The 19,588-nt window shown below is 43.2% G+C and overlaps 1 protein-coding gene across 4 annotated transcripts in view; it reads right to left on the bottom strand.

Moving 5' to 3' along the window:
* znf536 (zinc finger protein 536) overlaps positions 1-19,588 on the bottom strand; it is a 266,047-nt gene that overhangs the window by 167,752 nt on the left and 78,707 nt on the right. For all 4 annotated transcript variants that reach the window (XM_086072166.1, XM_086072170.1, XM_086072167.1 and 1 more), the window contains one exon: positions 11,236-11,286. In XM_086072166.1, the coding sequence (XP_085928292.1) occupies positions 11,236-11,286 (51 nt within the window). The remainder of the gene's footprint in view (positions 1-11,235; positions 11,287-19,588) is intronic.

The following is a 19,588-nucleotide window of genomic DNA, read 5'->3' as shown; positions in this document are numbered from 1 at the left end:
CGGAAGTCGGATACGTCAGAGTTCTGACCTGAAAGCATTTGAGGCGAAATCAAACAACTAAAATGGCGGATAGTGATCAATTGTTTTTTATTTTGGTCCTCAAAACTCATTTTGACCTCCAGCAAACTTGCCTTCTCGCAATTTTGCTTCATTTATTGTTTTTATCTTTCTTTATATTTCATAAGCATATCATGCAGTTCAGTAGTTCACCATATAATTGCATGCAAGCAGATTGCGGCATTTTGTCACGTACGCTGCGTCGAATATTTACGAATGAAGAAAGCTATCCAGTTTTATGGTCGAGTAAATTGTGTTTTCCCATTCACGGTCTGCGTTTCCAAAGGGGTCGCCATTGTCGAGTGACGTCACTTGCGGTCCGCCGCTGAAGTCAGGCGCAGTTTTTTCTTCCGACTTTAAATTTCCAAGTTTAAGGGAGCGTTCCCATACACACTTCCTGGTTTGAATTAAAAAAAAAAAAAGGTCCAACTTCCGACCATCCTCGAATGCAACATAAATACACAAACACCAATGGGGTATATGCCATGGAGAAGGCGGGACTTCCGACTTCCTGGTTTCCTGTTTGGAACGCGTGGGCCGCGTCTCGGTTCTTGCGCTTCCGCCTTTGTGCCCCTCGGTTTACGCGTTCCTGTCGACGGGCGCGAGTGTGTAGCGTGTCAGTTGTCCGAAGTGTTTCAGAGAGTTGAGACACCGCACGCTCCCGTCCATCTGGGGGGGGCGCAGGGGTGGGGGGGGGGGGGTGCGAGTGTTGGAACGCGGCCAGAAGTGGACGATGTGTGAAATCTGGAAGTCGGAAGTCCGTGGCATCGACCCCATAGACATAAGACATACCCGGGCAAGACACACGTGGCTGAGGGCACTGATTGGTTGACACACGAGGAAGGACAGAAAAACGGGTGGACATGAGATTGCTTGACGAGACAAGGGAGCAGAACACAGCACGGATCATAACCAACTAAAGTAGCTAAAAATCAAACAACTCAAACTCGAACCCCGTCCACACGAAAGCCAGTTTCAATGTATCCTCACAAGTTTCTTCCCGTTGAGGCCGTTCGTCATCACGATGGCGCGGTTTCGGAGCTTGAAAGCGCGAACGCTTTTAAAACCGGGTTCGAGAGTGGAAAGATTTCAAAATGCGTCCGTCTGGACGCCATATGCAGCGATGACGTGAACGGCCGCAGCTCGATGACGACGCGTCGTCGCAGATTGATGACGTATGCGCCGATTCTCGCGTGACTGCGCGCGAACCGTCAGTCTGTCAACAACAATGGCGGACAGCCGCGTCGTAGTCGTTTTGCGCAAAATATTTTGCTTCTTTATTCCCACGTTCAACTTTCGTGTTGTACTTGAATCACCCGCCATTAACACTTCTCCTGCGTTTCGTCCTTTTCACGTTGAATCGATAGCCAGAAAAGTGTTTGTGTTCGCTGATTCTTCTTCTACGCGTTCCGTTAACTTCATGTGGCTGCGCTACAGCGCCACCCCAGACTTGGCATATACATTGCAGCCGTTAAACAGCGTTTTCTTTTGGACACGCAAGTCTTGAAATGCTTCTGTGTGTACGAGAGTTGCTTGAGGAAACCTTTTGCTTCCGTCTGGACGGGGCCTAAACCCAAACCATGACAGAAAAGCAACAATTCTAACCCAAACCATGACATTGCCAGCCAAGTACAACAAATGTTTAAAAAAGTTGCGTCAACTCTAGTATTTGTGTATAGCTAACAAAGCAAAATTAAAGTAAATAAAGTTCATGATTATTTTTTAAACTATTAGATATTTAGTCATTTACCAAGCCTGATTGGTGAGAATAAAGTTGTAACATGAAAATAGTCTAAAAAAAATGACATGAATATTGATAAATATGCTACACATTAATTACATTTAAATTTCTAGATAAAAAAAATCTAAATAATTTTAAGACTGAAAAACAAAATAACAAATTATCAATTTTTTTCTCTTGTCAATAAAAGAAATGTATTCCGTACATACAAGATTAATGTCAAATATTACAGTAATATTTATTTTATCATTCATTTTCTCTTTGTAATGGAAATGTCATCAAATGTTTCTCCTCCACAATTTCCACAAATGACCTTCTTCGGCTTTGTTATTGGCTAAAAGTGGTTTTACGGTACCGCTTGAGCTGTGGACTTTAGTCGGATTGTTTGTTTTCAAAATAGTGCTTCCATTTTTACAAATGTCATCGGGAGGTTGCAAGTGAAAAGCGGGAAGAGTCACGACAGCGATTGTGACTTTTTGCGCTTCTTGCTTAGAGAGCAGCAAGTTGCGCCAAAAGTCCTGAAATGACAACACGTCCCGCATTCAACAGTTGACAGAAGCTCAACTTGAAAGGTTGATCCTGAAATTGCGCCCACAAGCTGCATATCACAAACTCCATAGAGATTATTATATATTTTTTTTAAAGTAGTGTTGGCGCTTTTGATGGTGTTTATCGCGGCCGCCGATCTTGCGGACGGCGGCGGCAGGTTTAAAAAGCAGATTCGGGGCTTCATTGAGGAGGAATCTCCTTTGTGGCGACGCATTTAAGCGGGACAAAGGAACGTCGCTCCCGGCCTCCGCTGTTAAGTGCGGCCTTGTCGTCGGGGGCCCGTGGGTGGGTTCCCATTCTTCCGCCTCCTTTCGTGGGCGGCCATTGAACTCTTAGCGGCCGTCGCTATGAAAATTCATCAGGATTAAAATGACCTCACACGCAAAATTAAAGTTCCGGCACAATGAGAGGCTGTATCTTTTTTTTTTTTTTTTTTTTTTTTTTAAAGGCTTTCCACAATTGTTTCCTGACAAAGTGGTCTCCACTTCACAATGAGCACCTTTCACACGCACACACAGCGACCGCCGAGGGAGACGGATTTCACATATCAATCAAAGCAGGGCGGGAGGGGCCGAGCCGAGCGAGCGCTCCTTCACTTGGGAACAGACTTCATGCTTCCTTCTCGCTTTTCCACACAAGGAAACACGGAAAGTGTGCAGGTGAAGTTCTAATGAGCCCACGTGTGTGCGCGTGTGTGTGCGTGTGTGTGCGTGTGTGTGCGTGTGCCACCCACTGTGCTGGCCGAGTACGCCATCGCTAATCATGCTGGGAAATAATACAGACTTGAGCGGGCAGCCCAGATAAGAAGCACATAATCAATGAGCTGTTTTAAATTTAGCATCAATGCTAATGGACGACGCGCACTCAAGGTCTTTTTTCTCTTATACGCTTACTTTTTAAATAGAGACACGTATTGAAACACGCGGCTCTTAATCAATAAAATAAGCAATCACAGATTGGAGAGATTAAAAATAATTGTATGCTGTATCAACGCGTCAAGGATGCATGGACGTGTCCCAATAGTTTTGTCCACATTTTCAAATCCACAATTTTACTTTTTAATAGTTTTCTCCACATTTTCACTTCCTTTTGGTGTCCCTGTACTTTTGTCCTATGCCCACAATTTTTTCAATTTTCACATCCTGTTCAGGTCCCGCAATACTTCTGTCCACATATTCGCCACACTCCACTTTCCATCCTCATTGGTGTCCCAATACTTTTGACCAAACTTAACACTTTCTTCTCTTTTCACTGCATATAATTGTCCAAACGCAGACTGAGTGTGTGTGTGTGTGTGCGTGCGTGCTCACGTGCTCACGTGCTATCTTTAGCGCTTAGGCAGTGACAGCGTGGAATCGGGGACGAGTCGGCCTTGCACCGGGCCGTGACACAGACGTATGTTAAAGCTAATTAGATCATGATAATAGCTTTAGGGCCCCAGCGATCAATGCCCCGCGTCTTTTCTTTGTGCATCAACTTTAGTTAAGCACACACGCACGTGCACACGGTCTCGATTGCCGTTTGCCTGCAAATACAGCAACAATTCATCGGACAATTTGATGATTTTTGTCTCACAAAATCCTTCTGGCATTCGAATTTGGGGTGAAATTGGTGACAACGGTTTGGTCAATATCTCTATTGATTACAGTCAGAGGTGGCAAATCCAGGCCCAGAAAGTAAAAACCCTGCCACAGTTTGGCTGTAGCCATTGGTGCTAGCTAGCTAGACCAAGCTAGCTAGCTCGCTAGACCAAGCTAGCTAGCTCCCTAGACCAAGCTAGCTAGCTCGCTAGACCAAGCGAGCTAGCTCCCTAGACCAAGCTAGCTAGCTCGCTAGACCAAGCTAGCTAGCTCCCTAGCAGGTAAAGAGCACCATGGAAGCTAGCTAGGGAGCTAGTTAACTAGCACCTGGGGCTAAAGGCAAACTGTGGCAGGGTTTTTACTTTCTGGACCTGGATTTGCCACTTCTGATTACAGCGGGCAACTGGTAAGGATTTTAGTCTGGCAGTCCATGTTTTCCGTGGGGAGTTGATCATTTTTTCACTTTTGGTAAATATTTACATTTATTTGTGTTGTGTTCTTTCGTATCAGCTAGCTAGTGCTAAGCTAACATGGCAGGATTCGTCTCTCCGGTCCGACATCCAAGTTTGAAACTCCCTTCGCGATAGGACGCAGCATCAGAGGCCGACAGCGAGGTCATGACAAAGGCATCGATATGAGCTTTATCGATTGATTACGTCACATTTGAATTTAATGCTCATTAGCCGGCTAAACATGAGCATTTGACACCATTTTCTTTTGACAACATGAAAATGAATTATGTTTAAAAAATCACGTTTGTATTTTTCAAAACTGTACCTACCTAATAAAGAGTCCATTGCATACATTTTAATTAAGCCGACTTGTTACCCGTTAGCCGAGAATTTGGACCTTTTTATTTGACGCTGTTAGCTGCATTTATGTGACACCTAATTACAGTCTGTGAGATACGGCTTACTTAAGGCCCAAAAAAACATCCACGTTCGTTAGCCGCCGCGTTGCTCCACCATTAAAGACTTTTTTGTATTTGTTGTAAAAAAAGTGAAGCTTGCCCTCATGCATGCGCGTATGCCGAGTATGTGGGTCACATGGCAGCGCCGTGCGACTATTGGACGTGGGCTTAGCTCGCTGTTTGTTGACTATTAAGCCATTGTGCCGACTCAGCGCTCCTTTTTCACACAGCTGTGCCACTGAAAGGAGTGTGGTGGTGGGGGGGAATCACCTCACACACTCACACACACTCACACACACACACACACACACACACACACACACACATAGACCAAAGCACTCTCACACTATTTCACACATCTTTGTATGTCAAGCAGTTAGCATAAAACGTCCGTCGTGTTTCCTGGATAGAGACGCCGGCTGCGATCCGGACGCAAACTCCCTGACCTGACCCGTGGCAAGTGATGACAAATTGGCTTTATCAGTCATGATGTGGAAAATACCTCACAAACGGGCATGGCCCGATGACCAGTTTGACGGTTTACCATGGTTATGAAAAGTCACAATTTCAGCGTTAATACCGTCCGTCACTGGTAACGCGCTCTTCTTTTATGTTTTATTTTTCATGTGATTGGCTCTTGGCTGCTTGCACAGTTGAGTAAATGAGCCACCTCCGTGAAATTCATTGGCGACCAATATGCCTCCATCTTGGTGAACAGTAAGGGGAGGGGTGAGCAGTTTCACAAGGTGGAGAGGGCAGGCAGGATGGAGGGAGGTTAGACAAAGAGACACAGTTATAGTTACTTACATGTATGCCTCAATTAAAAAAAAAATGGTGCTAGTGTGTATTAGTGAGTCCCAAGGACAACATGAGTAGCCCACGGGTCTGTTCTAAATATAGCTCACCAGTGATGGGACACTGTGACTTACTAAGAAGAATTAAAACAAAACAAGGTTGTCAATATTTATTTATTTATTTACTGTATCTACTTAAACTTAATGTGCTTCTTAAATAAAATGTAGAATATTTAGTACATTAAAAATAAGATAGACTGTGTTAAATGGAGCAACGTTTTTATTTACCCAAATATTTCAAGGCTGTAATTTGAATATTGCTGCTAACAGTTATCATACCATCAGAATCTCAAATACGTTGAACCTGCATGTCGAATATTGAGACGGCATTATTATGCCCGCGCGATGCCGTGTTGCTGCGTTAAACGGCAGCCATCATGGCAACATCCTGCTTCGCCGGCTTGTGCGTGAAAGGCAGTGGCCAAAAAAAGCCCCCGTGTACCCCCTGCTGGGCCTCGCCAAGCGTGCCAGGAGGGCGCACCTGCTTGGATGGCGAGGGTGGCCAAGAGTTGCCAGCTTAAAAATAGAAAAAAAAAGATGAGGGGAGGAGGGGAGCAGGGGGGGGGGGGTTAGAAACGCACGTGCACGTACGTATTGAAGCGTAAGCACACCCCCGCGCATCCAACCCTCACCCCTGAGTACCAAATGAGCCCAGATGGTGATTGATTTTTCAAGTGTTGACATCCCTGCTTGAGAAACACCCTCGTGTGCGCGTGCTTCTTTGTGTCGAACAAGTCAGGCAGGCAAAAATCATACCTTCATCCTCATCATCATCATCATCATCATCATCATCATCGTCATCCATGTGACTGCCAACAACCACCATTGATTGACTAAACAGTAAAAAAACACACACACACACACACACACACTTGCACTCCCTGGTTTGCTATTTCCAAGTAAATCCCTTGTGGTCAAAATGTTGACCACAACACGACCTGACAGCCGTACAAGAGTAGAATAATCTTGTTTAAAAAAATTATAATACGAGTGCGTTTGAATGTAGTTAAATTAGGGGTGTCAGGCAATTCAATTGATTAATCGTAATTAATTGCATGACTTCAATAGTTAACTCACAATGAATGGCTAATTTTATATCTGTTCTAAATGTACACTTTTTTTTCTAAATTTGTTAATGTTAACATGAAAAGGGATTTTTTTTTAAACTAATAGAGATATGGCTGTATCTTTTAGTCATTGATATAGTAATTTCATAATAATTCATAAAAATATGTACTGTACTGTAAAAAAACAAGTTTGATATTGATTTGTGTTGAGGTCATTTTTCTGCCACTAGATGTTATTACATTTATTACGGGTACATTCCCGCAGTACAGGCTTTCCAAGTAAGGGACGGTCATTAATCGTGCGTTTAAAAAAAAGTTAGGAGCGTTAAAGAAACTTGAAATCAACTCAAAATTAACACACATTTTGACACCCTAATTTAAATATGTTTGAATGCACTCACTAGTCAAAAATGTTGACTCCAACGTAAAAAAATTGAAAGTTTTTGTGTTCAAAGATGAAAATGATCATAAAAATGATCACGTCATGTGAAAATGACACCAAAATGCGACACCACGTTAAAACCTGGCCATAATTATGGTAAAATCTTAAAAGACGAAAATGATGACAAAACGTGAAATTGATGACGCCAAAATGCGACACCGCGTTAAAACATGAAAGTTACGGAAACGATCACGTCACGAACATGAAATTCATCAAATACTGAACTTTTTTTTCTGGTGTGGCAGCGTTAACACTTGGGCAAGTAAATAAAAAAATAATAATGGAGGGGGAAGAGCCGAGAAGCATCTGTCGGGATTAAATGTATCGTGTGAAAAGAGACGAATCAAGAAAATACATTTCCAGCAGCAAAACGGACATTCCAGTTGAGTGAAGCTCAACGAGGCGCCGAGAAGCTCATGAATGAAACGTTGACAAATGAAGACAAAAGACAAGACGGTCCTCCTCCTCCTGCTCCTCCTCCTCCTGCTCTTCTTCTTCTCCTCCTCCTGGAGGGCACGTTTAAAGCGTGAAGGCATTCGGCCATTACGTGGCATTAACCTCATTACAAAACACAGCAGATCAAATTGATTTACAGCTGCCATTTTGTCGCGCCGCTCGCGATCGATGCTTCGACGCTCCCTTTACGGCTGACAGACGCTTTTTTTTCCTCCCCCCTTCCCTCTCCCGCTCCCGCTCGTCCTTAACGACTTTTTAATTTGGCTGTCGCCGTGCCAAAGTGGGGAAGTTCGGAGAGCCCCTGAAGGGGTCACGCGCTAACATATGCTAACGGATATTAGCGTTCAAAATTTTATGAGAGAGGATGGAGGTTGTGTCGAAAGGGTTAGGCTTCAAAGTCGGGTTTTAAGTCAAAGATGGGGATTCAAGCCAAAGTGACATTTGCAAAGTAAGGTTACAAGTTGTAGTTAGCAGTTTCAAAGTCAGGGTTTCAAGTCAGGGTTTAGGTTAGCGATTCAAGTCTAGAAGGATTCCAAAGCCACTGGTAGGATTTCAAGTAAAGATGACAAAGTACGGCTCCAAGACACAGTTAGAATTTTATGCCACAGTTAGCTTGTCAAGGTAAGGTTTCAAAAAATGGGCTAGGGGTCTCAAAGTAAGGTTTCAAGTCAAGGTTAGAATTTTGAAGTAGGGTTTCAAGTCAGAAATAAGCTACAAGCACAAACTTGGAGACTCAAAGTAGGGTTTTGAGTCTGGGAAAAGGATTCAAGTCAATATTAGAGTCTCAAAGTAGAGTTTCAAGTCAGAGTTAGAGTTATGTGCCACAGTTAGGTTTTCAAATTGGGGGTTCAAAATAATGTTTCAATTGAGGGTTAGGGATTCAAGCCAGGGTTAGCATTTCAAGTTAAGGTTGAAATAAATGCTTTGAAATCGGGTTAGGGCTTCAAAATGGAACTTTTAGGTTAGGGTTTCAAATTCATCTTTCAAACCAGGGTTAGTGTTTCAAAGTAGGGCTTCAAGCCAGGTAGCACTTACTGCCACAAGTAGGGTTTCAAATCATTTTATGGTTTAAATATGCAGATAGGGTATCTTCAGAGGTGTTTTCAGTCTAGGGTTTCAAAAAAAAAAAATTTTTTTTTAAATAGCAACATTTCAAATAGTCTCAGAAAATGTCTGTAAAGGAAACGAGTAGCAAAGTCGCGCTCTGATTGGCCAAGCTCTGACGTTCACAAAATACAAAACGGCTCCTTTCTTGGACAAATCAATAGGAACGCCTTCCCGCCTCCTTCCCGGGAGAGCGTGTGGCGGAGTGACATCATCATCGAGGGATCAGGTGACACGCCGCCCATCCTCTCCCCTCCCCATCGCAGCCCCTCCCGACCCCGCCTCGTCTTCCTCCGACGCACTTTTCACACGTAAATAAAATATGAAGCATTTGTGATTCACGTCCTCCACGGCGACCTCGCACCGACACGTCCAGACGCTTGCACGCCACACAAGAACCGCTGGGGCTGGAAAAGTAGGGTTTCAAGTGAGGGTTGTGGATTTTTTTCAAAGGAGGTTTGAGTTGAGTTGGACTTTGAAAATAGGGTTTCAAGACTGGCTTAGGGTTTTAAACAAGGGTGGGGTTTCAAATTAGGGTTAGGGCGTCACTGTAGGGTTTCAAGTTAGGATTATGGTTTCAACTTCCCTTTTTAAGAAAGGCGGTTAGAGTGTCAAAGTAAGAGTTTAAATCAGGATTAGGGTTGCATGACTTGGTTCTGGTTTCAAATTTGGGTTGGGGCTACAAAATAGGGTTTCAACAACTTCTGGGTTTGTGTCTGGATTTCAAATTGGGTTTGAAATGGCCGTCGGATTGCAAGTGCGGGTTAGCATGTGAAGGTTTCAAAGGGACGTTGTGGCTCCAAAAAGAAACACGCTTATATAGCCATGTGTGTGCGTGTTCAATTATATCCGTCACGCACACACATAGCTCATATTCGGTGTGTAAATATTATAGCGGAGGTGGCGGCGTTCTGCACATGAACGCGAGCTGCTCATCCGCAACTCGGTGAGAATTTTCCGGAATGACCACGCACACACTTGATCTCTTTCCTTAGCATGTCTGGACCCCCCCCCCCCCCCCCCACACACACACACCCTCTCCCAACACACACACACACGCACACACCTGTGTTACATAAGCGTCTGGACGGCTTACAGGCGGGCAGACGGACCGATGGTCGAACCCTTGCAGCAGCACCAGCTAACAAGCTAACAAGATTAGGCGGGAATTAGCTACTGATACGTTTGAACCTCCAAAGTCCTTTTCAACTACTTGTACTACATTTTAGAAGTACTTTTACTTTATTTTGTAGTATTTTCAATTAGTTTTTCAAATTTACTTTTTTTTTTTTGAGCCTATTTGCTTTATTTTAGTTGTAGTATTATTCTTTTTCTAGTACTACTTGAGGAGTTTTTTTGTAGTAGTTTTACATGGATTTGTTTATTTTAGGAGTCATTTTAGAAGATTCTAGTTCAGCAGGGGTGCTCAAGTTGGGTCCTCGAGAGCCCCCATCCAGCCTGTTTTCCATGTTTCTCTCCACTGACACACCTGATTGGTGATCAGGATCGTTATCAGGCTTCTGCAAAGCTTGCTGATTGGCTGATCATTAGATTCAGCTGTGCTGCAGGAGGGAAACACGGAAAACAGGCTGGATAGGGGCTCTCGAGGACCCAACTTGAGCACCCCTGTTCTAGTTAGTAGTTGTCTTAATTTTTGTGTATTGAGGTGGGGGTTCTTTTTCTTTAGCTTTTTTTTTTTGCATTTTTAAAAAATATTTGACTATTTGTACTTTACTTAAGTAGTAGTTTTTACTTTATTTTGTAGTGGTTTTGATTGGTTTAATTTGACATATTTTACCTATGTTATTTTATTTTGTAGTAATTTTATTTTATTTCAGATTTCTTTATTTTACAGTAGTAGTCTTGTTGTTGTTTACTGTCGCAGTAGTTGTACTTTATTTAACTTTTGTTTACTTCATTTTAACAATAGGTTAACTGCATTTTGGAGCAATTTAGCTTTTTTTGCTGCAGTATGTTCCCTTGTTTTTGTTTAATTACTATTAAACAATTTATTACAAATGTAAGTACTATTTCAGGATTTATTTTTTTACATCATAGTTTTGCTAGCAGTTGCACTTTGGTCAGAGTTTTCCCTGATTGTTATTTTGAGCCCTAGTTTGACTTTATTGACTTTGGAAGATTTTGCTTACTTTAGTGTTTTAATTTTATTTCAGCTCAATTTACATGAACCTTTTATCCACACTTGTATGACAGTTATCAATGCTAAAATATGATTTATAACAAGGTCTGATTTGTCTTTTTCTTTAGCTTCGTGTGTGTGTTTGTGAGGGGAAAATAATCCTAATCAGTCTACACACACGCACGCACGCACGCACGCACGCACACGAGCGCTACTTTATCTTCCTCACCTGTGCTGACCTCCCTCACTTCCTAGAATCTCCTCCTCGTAAGTGGGTGTGGGGTGGAATAAAGTGTGTGTGTGTGGGGGTGTTGCTGTCACATGACCCGACTTACCCTGGTTAAGCCGGGGTCGGCTTCAGCTCCTCTCGTACTCGCCGCTGAATCCTACGACAGAGAACCAACAAGAGAAGATGAGAAACTTTCACAGTCGACGTCAGCTCCCTTTTGCGTACCACGATTGCCCCCCTCCCCCCACAACCCCACCCCACCCCACCCACACACACACACTCCCTTGAGAAAGGAGGGCCTTCGTCCTTGAGAGAAAACTCTTCTTCTTCCTCAAATATTGAGCATTGCTAGCAAACGCCTTCGATGATGAAAACAGAGAAATCTGTCTTGTGGGACATTTGATTAGGTACACCGGCTAATTGGACTGCATGGAAACTTTTCCATTTCGCTCGACACGGTCACTTTGATTTTACAAGTCATTCATTCATCCATCGGCTTTTAGAAACGATCAAATCAGGAATACAAGCATGAGTAAAGTGCATTAAAAAACGAATGGGAAAAAAACATTGACTTGAAACTGGCCAATCTTATATACGTCAATCTTTTTCAATGAAAACTGAAACGAAACTGAACGTGTACGAATTTGTACATACCCAATACATTAAATCAAACACAGACCACAACTAAGAAACATTACAATGAAAACCATTTAAACGCTAAGAATAAAAATAAAATAAAAATATTAAAACTAAGTGGAATTTGAATTATACAATGCAGAATTTAATGCATAAAATAAATGCAATAAATAAAAACAAACAGAAGTATTAATAAACTTAAAAGTTACTACTACTACAAAAAATAATAATAAAAATAAATAAAAAATAAATATATATAGTAATAATAATTCAGATGTTAACTGTAATATAAAAAGAACAAATATTAAGAATAAACATTAAAAAAATAAATACAGGCAACAACAAAAAATCAGAAATTATGTAATTGCAATTTTAATGTGCGTAATATATCAAATTAAAAACCGTAAACAAATAATAATATATTACTAACTCTAAATCTCGAGATGTAATTTTTATTGCCATTTGATTGTGCGCCTAATCAAGTGTCCGGCGAATGCAAACGTCGCCTTAGTCTGCTGAGTGACATTTTGATTTGGAGCGTCAATCATAATTCGAGTCGCAATAAAGGAAAAAAAAAAAAAAAACAGACAGCAGCAGCGCCGTTTTTTATTGCCGCCTGCAGCATCCTGGTCACATGACCCAGCGTGCATGTTTTACGCCGTACATCTCATGGCCATTAAACAACATTTTGACACTTTTTCTTCTTTTTTTCTTTTTTCTTTACGACTTCCAGCCTCGTTTAATCAGACATTGCTGCTGACTCGGATAAAAAAAATATAAAAAAAACGTCTGGAAAGATTCACCTGACTCACGTAGGAATCTTCGTCAGCTTTTGCTGACAGAGCTACAACACACACCCTTCAGATGGCTCACGAAAAGCTAGCGGCTAGCGCCAGAAGCTAACCTGACAATCTTTACGTTCAATGTAATTGGACACCACTACAGAATTTTGTTTACAAAGTGTTAATTTACTTTCAAGGGGTGGGGGGGGGGGGGGGGGGGTAATTGTACAGCGACTCAGCCATTTGTCTACAAAGAACCCAATTACTTTTATTGCAATCTTCAGCTTACTTTTTGTGGACAAAAGCAATCAAACAAAAGAACTCTTGACAGTTACGAGAGTTATCAACAAAAGTACATTGACACCATCGTAGCTATCATCTTACTTTTTGTTGACAAAAGTTACTCTGACACTCCACAGTCTTCAATTTACTTTTTGTGGACAAAAGTACTCTTCACAATCGTCTGCTTAACATTTTGTTGTCAAAAGCACCGCGACACCAACACAGTCGTTCTCTTACTTTTGGTGAACAAATAGTCCGAGGACACCACCACAGTTGTTCACTTACTTTTTGTCAATAAAGGTTCACGGACGCCATAATCATCTTAGTATTTGTGGACAAAGTTACATTGACACACCACCATTTTCAGCCTACTTTTTGGGGACAAAAATACTCAGACACGACCAAAATCAGCTGCTTTTCGTCATTAAAAAAAAAAAAGCTGTGACACCACCACAGTTGTTCACTTACTTTTTGTCAATAAAGGTTCACGGACACCATAATCATCTTAGTATTTGTGGACAAAGTTACATTGACACACCACCATTTTCAGCCTACTTTTTGGGGAGAAAAATACTCAGACACGACCAAAATCAGCTGCTTTTTGTCATTAAAAAAAAAAAAAAAAGAAGCTGTGACACCACCACAGTTGTTCACTTACTTTTTGTCAATAAAGGTTCACGGACGCCATAATCATCTTAGTATTTGTGGACAAAGTTACATTGACACACCACCATTTTCAGCCTACTTTTTGGGGACAAAAATACTCAGACACGACCAAAATCAGCTGCTTTTTGTCATTAAAAAAAAAAAAAGCTGTGACACCACCACAGTTGTTCACTTACTTTTTGTCAATAAAGGTTCACGGACGCCATAATCATCTTAGTATTTGTGGACAAAGTTACATTGACACACCACCATTTTCAGCCTACTTTTTGGGGACAAAAATACTCAGACACGACCAAAATCAGCTGCTTTTTGTCATTAAAAAAAAAAAAGCTGTGACACCACCCCAGTTGTTCACTTACTTTTTGTCAATAAAGGTTCACGGACACCATAATCATCTTAGTATTTGTGGACAAAGTTACATTGACACACCACCATTTTCAGCCTACTTTTTGGGGACAAAAATACTCAGACACGACCAAAATCAGCTGCTTTTTGTCATTAAAAAAAAAAAAAGCTGTGACACCATCCCAGTTGTTCACTTACTTTTTGTCAATAAAGGTTCACGGACACCATAATCATCTTAGTATTTGTGGACAAAGTTACATTGACACACCACCATTTTCAGCCTACTTTTTGGGGACAAAAATACTCAGACACGACCAAAATCAGCTGCTTTTTGTCATAAAAAATTAAAAAAAAAAAAAAAGCTGTGACACCACCACAGTTGTTCACTTACTTTTTGTCAATAAAGGTTCACGGACGCCATAATCATCTTAGTATTTGTGGACAAAGTTACATTGACATACCACCATTTTCAGCCTACTTTTTGGGGACAAAAAATACTCAGACACAACCAAAATCAGCTGCTTTTTGTCATTAAAAAAAAAGAAGCTGTGACACCACCACAATCCTTTTGGTGGACAAAAGTATTTGGATAGCACTGCTGTCTTGTTGACTAACATTTTTTTTGTGAACAAAAGTGTGATGCTGGACGGAAGCTCTCGTGACATATGCTCGCCTCGTGATGACATCATCAATGAGCGTCTTTCTTCCACAGTGCATTGATTAGCCCCTCCCTCCTTTATGCCTCATTTTCCTGACACACGCACACACACACCTCGGTGCGCGCACACACACACACACTCGCTGGGATAAGTCAAAAGGAAATTGATGCCCATGTTTTGTCAGACCACCTGTTCATCCTGGATACAAGACTTGCAGCCCACTAAGGGTTAACACTCGTGAAGGAGGGAGCCAGAATTGTGTGTGCGTGCGCGTGCCCCGTCTGAAGCGTGCCCCAGGAGTGGCAGACTGGCACAGGCTGGAGGGAGAAGGGGGGGTTGGTGGGGCACAACCTGCTGCTTGACCGCCCCCCCCCCCCAAACACACACACACACACACACACACACCCCGCCAACCACCACCTCCATCTACACCGCCACACACAATTTTCGTCTTCTCTCAGCCAGCATCGCACTCAATGCATTACCATCCATCACGTCTCACGGGGATCGAAATATATAGCCGATATATAAAGAAATCATTCAGAAGATTTTTACGTAACGTGCAAGAATCTAGATTCAGATACACATGCCAGATCCACCGCACCAGCATCTACCGAAACTCAGACACAATCTGCTTCCTCCTCGGGTCATTGAATCGGTGGAGGCTGCCTGGTGTCTGCGGATCTCACGCGGCTTCGTCTGTCCTTCCTTCCTTCCTTTTCTCGGTCTCTCCTTCGGTCTCTTGAGGCCTCCCTGATTTTATGTTTTTTGGATTTGTTGGGGTCTGGATGTTTCTTGGGTTGGGGAGGAGTTCTGGTGGGTGGTGCCTGGTCGGTGCTGGATTTCACCTTCCTTGGTTTTCTTTGGTCCCCTCGGGTCTCCTGACGGCGGTGTTCGGTTTAGGTGAACGGTATGAGATTTTTTCTAATAGGTTTTCTGGTGAGCTAACAAATACACGCACGCACGCACATACACATACTCACCCACACACACACAAAAAAAAAAATATATATATATATATATATATATATATATATAAAAAAAAAAAAGAGCAATGATGATGACATTTCCGAATGAACAATACTGAGCTCTTAAAAAAAATAAAAAATAAAAAATAGGATTCAGATACACCGCAAAAGTCCAGAAAAAACTCATTTGTTAACACCAAAAAAATATGAGCCAAACGTAGCGTCCCATTACTTTTTCTGAACAAACATACTTGGAAGTCTTTTTGTTTACAAAGTGTCCGCTTGACTTTTGTTGGACCAAAGTACTCGCGCAGCCCCGCCACAACTCTCTTATCTGTTTGGACGGCATCCACATACTTCATGCTAACTTCCTAATCTGAAGCCCGAGGGGGGGGGGGGGTGCGTTGGGCAGGGCACGGCCCCGGCGGGTGGAGTGTTGTGGGCCAGGTGACCTTTGTGTGTCATTGCGCCGCCTCACACCTCGCCCAGGGTGAACGGGAAGGAGCTTAGCGCCTTACACCTGCCACCGGGCGGGGGGGCTTGGCTTGAAGGGAGCTCGGTTGGACTTGGGACGCATTACGAAGGCGGAAAGGAGAACTTTTTGATGTCGGGCCTGCGAGATGAGGTTGGGTAAATCAAACGCACTTGGCTGGTGCATGGCAGGCTGAATCTGACAGTGGCGGTTATCCGTATCTGACTTTGGCATATCAGATGGCATGTAATCACGAGTTGTTCGGCGTATCGCAATGTCAGAAGATGAAAATTTGACGTGAAAAGTTCAAATACCAATACTGATCAATATTGCTTGATTCAACTTGAGGTGGATGCAAAGGCAGAAACAAAATCAGGCCTTCCTTCTAAACAAGATTATATAAATTGGGTGCATCTAAATGATCCAAATATCAGTAAGATGCATTGATTTAGGTGGGCTTGATTTGACTTGAAGTGAAAACTTGAGTTTTTGAAGACCGTGAACGAGGTGAGGTAAATCAAACGCACCTCGTTTACATTAATACCAAGTGCAATAAGATACTTTAGTTTTTGTCAAAATGTTGAGGTGCGCTTGATTCACAGTGTCATGACAACTTTGAAGGCTGGTTAGCCTAAACGCAAGCTAGCTAAAATCAAGCACACCTGGTGCGCGGTGGACTAAAAGGGGGTGCACCGGACTGATCCCAAATACGAATATCAATATTGATAGTGGTGTAAAGCGATAGATTTGTTTATGCCAAAATCTTGAGGTGCACTGAAGTTGACTTGAGGAGAAAACTTTTTAACGTTGATGACGTAAATGAGGTTAGAAGATCAATCAAATGTACCTCGATTATCATTAATATCATTGTCATAAGATACTCCAGTTTTTGTCCAAATCTTGAGGTACGCTTGATTTCGCAGAGTGTCCTGACGGCTTTTGCGGTCAGTCCCGCAAGACAAGACGTGGCGGTATCCATATCTGACTGGTTAGCCTGAACGCAAGCTAGCTAAAAATCAAGCACAACTGGTGCGCGGTGGACTGAAAAGGGGGTGCGCCTCATTGGTCCAAATATGAATACCAATATCGAGAGCGGTGTAATGCGATAGATTAGCTTAAGTCAAATCTTCAGGTGTGCTTAAATGAGGAGAAAATGAGTTTTTCACATCACTTTGATCACATCAATATTGATTGATACTGAAGAGTCCCGAGACCGGTGCGTCGACTTTTAGTTGGACGTCAATATCGACACCGGTGAGAGACCTTGAGACGCGCTTGGCTCAAGTGGAAACGGATAAAAAAGGTTTTGCCATCCAGCTCGCTAAACGAGGCGAGATAAATCAAGCGCACCTGGCCGGCTGCAAAAGGGGGTGCGCCTGATTGAGTCGAGGTGGCAGGAAGTGTCTCACCCGGGGCTAGTTGTCAGTGAAGGATCTTCCGTCTTGTCTTGTCGCCGCCGCGCTGCAGGCCAACACGTCGTCGCCATTGTGACGGATGTGTGAGTGTCTCCCGTGCGGCGGGGCGGCGGGCGGGGGGGCTGCGGGGGGGGGGGGGGGGGGGTGGGGGGCGGCGCACCGGTGACACTCGTCATATTTCAAACAGGAGGTCTGAGCAAGAAATGAAGATTGATGCGCAGAAGCCGACGCCCATCCGATCCATATATAATCATTTGGGCATCCATATGCATGTGCGGCACGTGCACGTGCGGTGGCTGACGTGGGCGCCGCGCGCGTTATTAGAGCCATGTGATCTAATTGCATTTGATGTGCAAATAAACAGGGAACGAGTCCATCTCCTGGCGCGGCAGACAGACGTGATGGACGAGCGCATTAGCGGCGGGGACAACATTAGATTTGCTCAAAATTATTGATCTTTTGTTTGCCAGCCAAGTCGGCCATAAATAACGGGCGCGCGGGAGATGTGACTCATTATCGCCGTGCCAAAAGCCCGACAGACCTCCGTCAAAACAGCCCCCCTTCGTACCTCGACGCACCTCCCCTCGCTTCCTCCCTCGGCTTCCTTTCATCGCTACAAAGCAATTTCGTGCGCACCAGACGCTGTTTAAGCGTTTTTTTTTTTACCGGATGGAAATTTGACGATAATGGACGCAAATGTGTAATGTCGACAATCGATAACGTCAATATTGATCGATGTAAACGTAAGGCGATCTTGAGTGGGGGTGGGGGGGGGGGGGGGGTCTTTAGTTACGCCTGATTTCACTCGAGACGGATGCAGAGGTGGAAACAAGAGTTTTTGTCGTGGGGCCAAGTAAACAAGGTTATATAAATGAAGCGCACCTGCCACTTGAAAAGTGCCATGAAGTGCCTTTTGGTCCATAAACTCAACTTTATGCATTTCCAATCGACACGGACGAACGCGAATATGCTTGTTTCCATTCGAGAGCGACACCGAGGCAGTGTCCGATTAGGCGTCTTGACGTTGAGCCGGGCCGTTGTGTCGCCGGAACCTGTCCCGGCTCGGCGCCTTTCCCATCTACGCGCACACGGCCAGTTAAGAGCAAGACGGTATAAGAGTAGAGACTATTTGGAATAGATTAGATCCTCTTCCTCATACTAAAAGAAGAGGACTCCGCAGCTGCGTACTCCATCTTTCTGCCGTAAATAGTTTCACTGACAACGTGCGGTCTTCTGGTTATTACGGTTTGCATAATATGGCAAAGCATGACTACAACACAAGAACCAGTAAAAGTTCCCACCAGAACTTTACGAGAAGAACAAGAGTCTTTGACGGCGTGAAAACGAAATGTGGCTCGATAAACAAAGCGCACCACAATAACGTTGAGTCATGTGACGGCTATTTTTGTTTCAATGACGTTTTTTTTTATCGGATATCGATCATTGGACATCCGCGCACTCGTATTGTTGTCATTGTTGTTTAACAAAAATTAAAATAGGAATTTAAGAGTGAAAGTATGTTATTAGTGTTATTGATACTTCGTCTCGCTCGGAGTTGACACCAGACGCTTTTTATCAAACATAACATAAAGTCACACGAACGTGAAATGTGGGCAAATCAAATATCGATAGTTATTGATCCTGATCGATTCCACCTTAACGAGATCTTGAGCCGAAACTCTTGAGGTGCACTTAACTGGATTTGAGGCGGAAAAACGACAGACGGAGCTCCGTCAAAACATGATGACCCCCCCCCCCCCCCCTTCGACACACACACACACACACACTTACGTAGCCCCTCCCCCTCAACTTCCTTTCATCTCCATCACGACAAACCAATTTAATCTGTTTTTAATCCTTTCCTCTTCTCCTCGCTGTCACTGATTTCTTTAAAATTTGAATCCCAAGATGATAACCTTTTTTATTACATACGTACACACACACACACACACACACACAAACACACACACACACACACACACACACACACAAACATGTCCGGCTCACATTTACTGTTTTATTCCTCTTTACCTTTTTAGCATGGGGGAGGGGTGTGTGTGTGTGCGCACGTGTGTGTGTGTGTATGGAAGGGGGGAGCGGGGGGTGGGGGGGGGGGGAATCCTTTTATCACACAATGGGTAATTTATATCCATTACCAGCGTTTTCAATCCTTTTCAGCGCGCCTGTCACTGCCTTTGGCACGCGCGTGATTAATGTGATCTAATAATAGTGCG

The sequence above is a fragment of the Leptonotus elevatus genome, chromosome 3, assembly GCF_054856555.1.
Source record: "Leptonotus elevatus isolate MCC_2025b chromosome 3, RoL_Lele_1.0, whole genome shotgun sequence".
Taxonomy (NCBI): domain Eukaryota; kingdom Metazoa; phylum Chordata; class Actinopteri; order Syngnathiformes; family Syngnathidae; genus Leptonotus; species Leptonotus elevatus.
The sequence above is the reverse complement of the archived record's forward strand: the minus strand, read 5'-3'. Positions and strand labels throughout refer to the sequence as shown.